The 1,338-nt window shown below is 43.0% G+C and overlaps 1 protein-coding gene across 2 annotated transcripts in view; it reads right to left on the minus strand.

The window, feature by feature from the left end:
* Positions 1 to 696: 696 nt before the first annotated feature.
* The window catches only part of rfx6 (regulatory factor X, 6), an 18,106-nt gene continuing 17,464 nt past the window's right edge, over positions 697 to 1,338 (minus strand). For both annotated transcript variants that reach the window (XM_030345962.1, XM_030345963.1), the window contains exon 20: positions 697 to 1,338. This exon is cut by the window's right edge and continues 29 nt beyond it. In XM_030345962.1, coding sequence (XP_030201822.1) covers positions 1,192 to 1,338 — 147 coding nt within the window. In that variant the 3' untranslated portion in view covers positions 697 to 1,191.

The raw sequence follows: 1,338 nt of genomic DNA on the forward strand, positions 1-1,338 counted from the left end.
TGGATGTTGTGTGCTTATCACTATACATTTTGACCATGTGAATGAGGCTGCAGTTCAGGTTTGTCAGTGGCTCAATTGGATTATTCCGTGTACTGGTGATCCTTAACTTGAGAGTTTGAATCCCGATTAGAGCATTATGAACAAGCTGAACTATTATTATTAATATTATGAGGATACAGTGTGTCACATCTGCTCATCAAGGATTTATAATACAAAGTGAAAATGGGCAACATCATCCCTTCTATTGACCTTTTGTGTGTGAGTGTGCGTGTGTGTGTGTGTGTGTGTGTGTGTGTGTGTGTGTGTGTGTGTGTGTGTGTGTGTGTGTGTGTGTGTGTGTGTGTGTGTGTGTGTGTGTGTGTGTGTGTGTGTGTGTCGTAGGGCCCTATCTCCTTGCTGCACGGCAGGGATATAGGACATCTGGACATTCTGGTCAATTTGCAAAGGTGCACCTCAGTACCCAGCGGGCCAGGGAGCACAGAGAACACAGCTAACTCTGGTCCCTGGTCTTCTGAACTGGTATCTCCCAGTTCGAACATTAAACAGATGTTTGTTTGGTTTTATTTCAAGGAGGCGTTGAATGGGGCCAGATTAGATAGCGTCATGGGGTCTATAACTGACTGAGCCTCAAACGGCCAGGACAGAAGCACATGAAATGTGACAAGGCAGCACACAAAAAAAACACAATAGATGGAGTGTAATTATTAATATTGTATATTTTCAGAACGACCTAGCCATTGGCAGACATCAAGCAACCTGCACCAATCTTGTATTAATGCTCTAATAAATAATTCCTTATTCAATTAGTGAAGATATAGTAATAATCAGACTAACAACATGTACAGGGTATGATTACCGCAAAATTTCATTGGTCAAATATTTTACCCTATTCTGTTTAAACTAGACCACGGTATCATATCTTACAGTAAAATCAATACATAATATTGAAATGCTCAACAGTAAAATAAATAAATAACTAATCATTTCTAACAAAAATAAAATAGGGGAATCAATAACGAGGGTTTGGTATCTAGTATAATTAGTGGATAGAAACGTATATTCTTAGCTCCAGCCTTAGAAAACATTCTGTGGGTCACAGAATGTACCACTAATGTGTACCAACCCTTCATGTGTTGTGAAGCGGGGGTAAACATGGTTTAGGAATTTAGAAGTCCTCACGCAGGAGGTGGTTCATGGCAGCGCAGCCTGGCCCATGAACACAGTGTTGATTGGAGGCAGCGAGGAGGAGAGCTGGTCCTGGGGGGGGAACGGCGGGGGGGCCCCTCCATACATGCAGGGCCTGGGCACTGCAGGCTCCACCGCGTAGAGGGACCCCAG

The sequence above is a fragment of the Gadus morhua genome, chromosome 21 (assembly GCF_902167405.1).
Source record: "Gadus morhua chromosome 21, gadMor3.0, whole genome shotgun sequence".
Taxonomy (NCBI): domain Eukaryota; kingdom Metazoa; phylum Chordata; class Actinopteri; order Gadiformes; family Gadidae; genus Gadus; species Gadus morhua.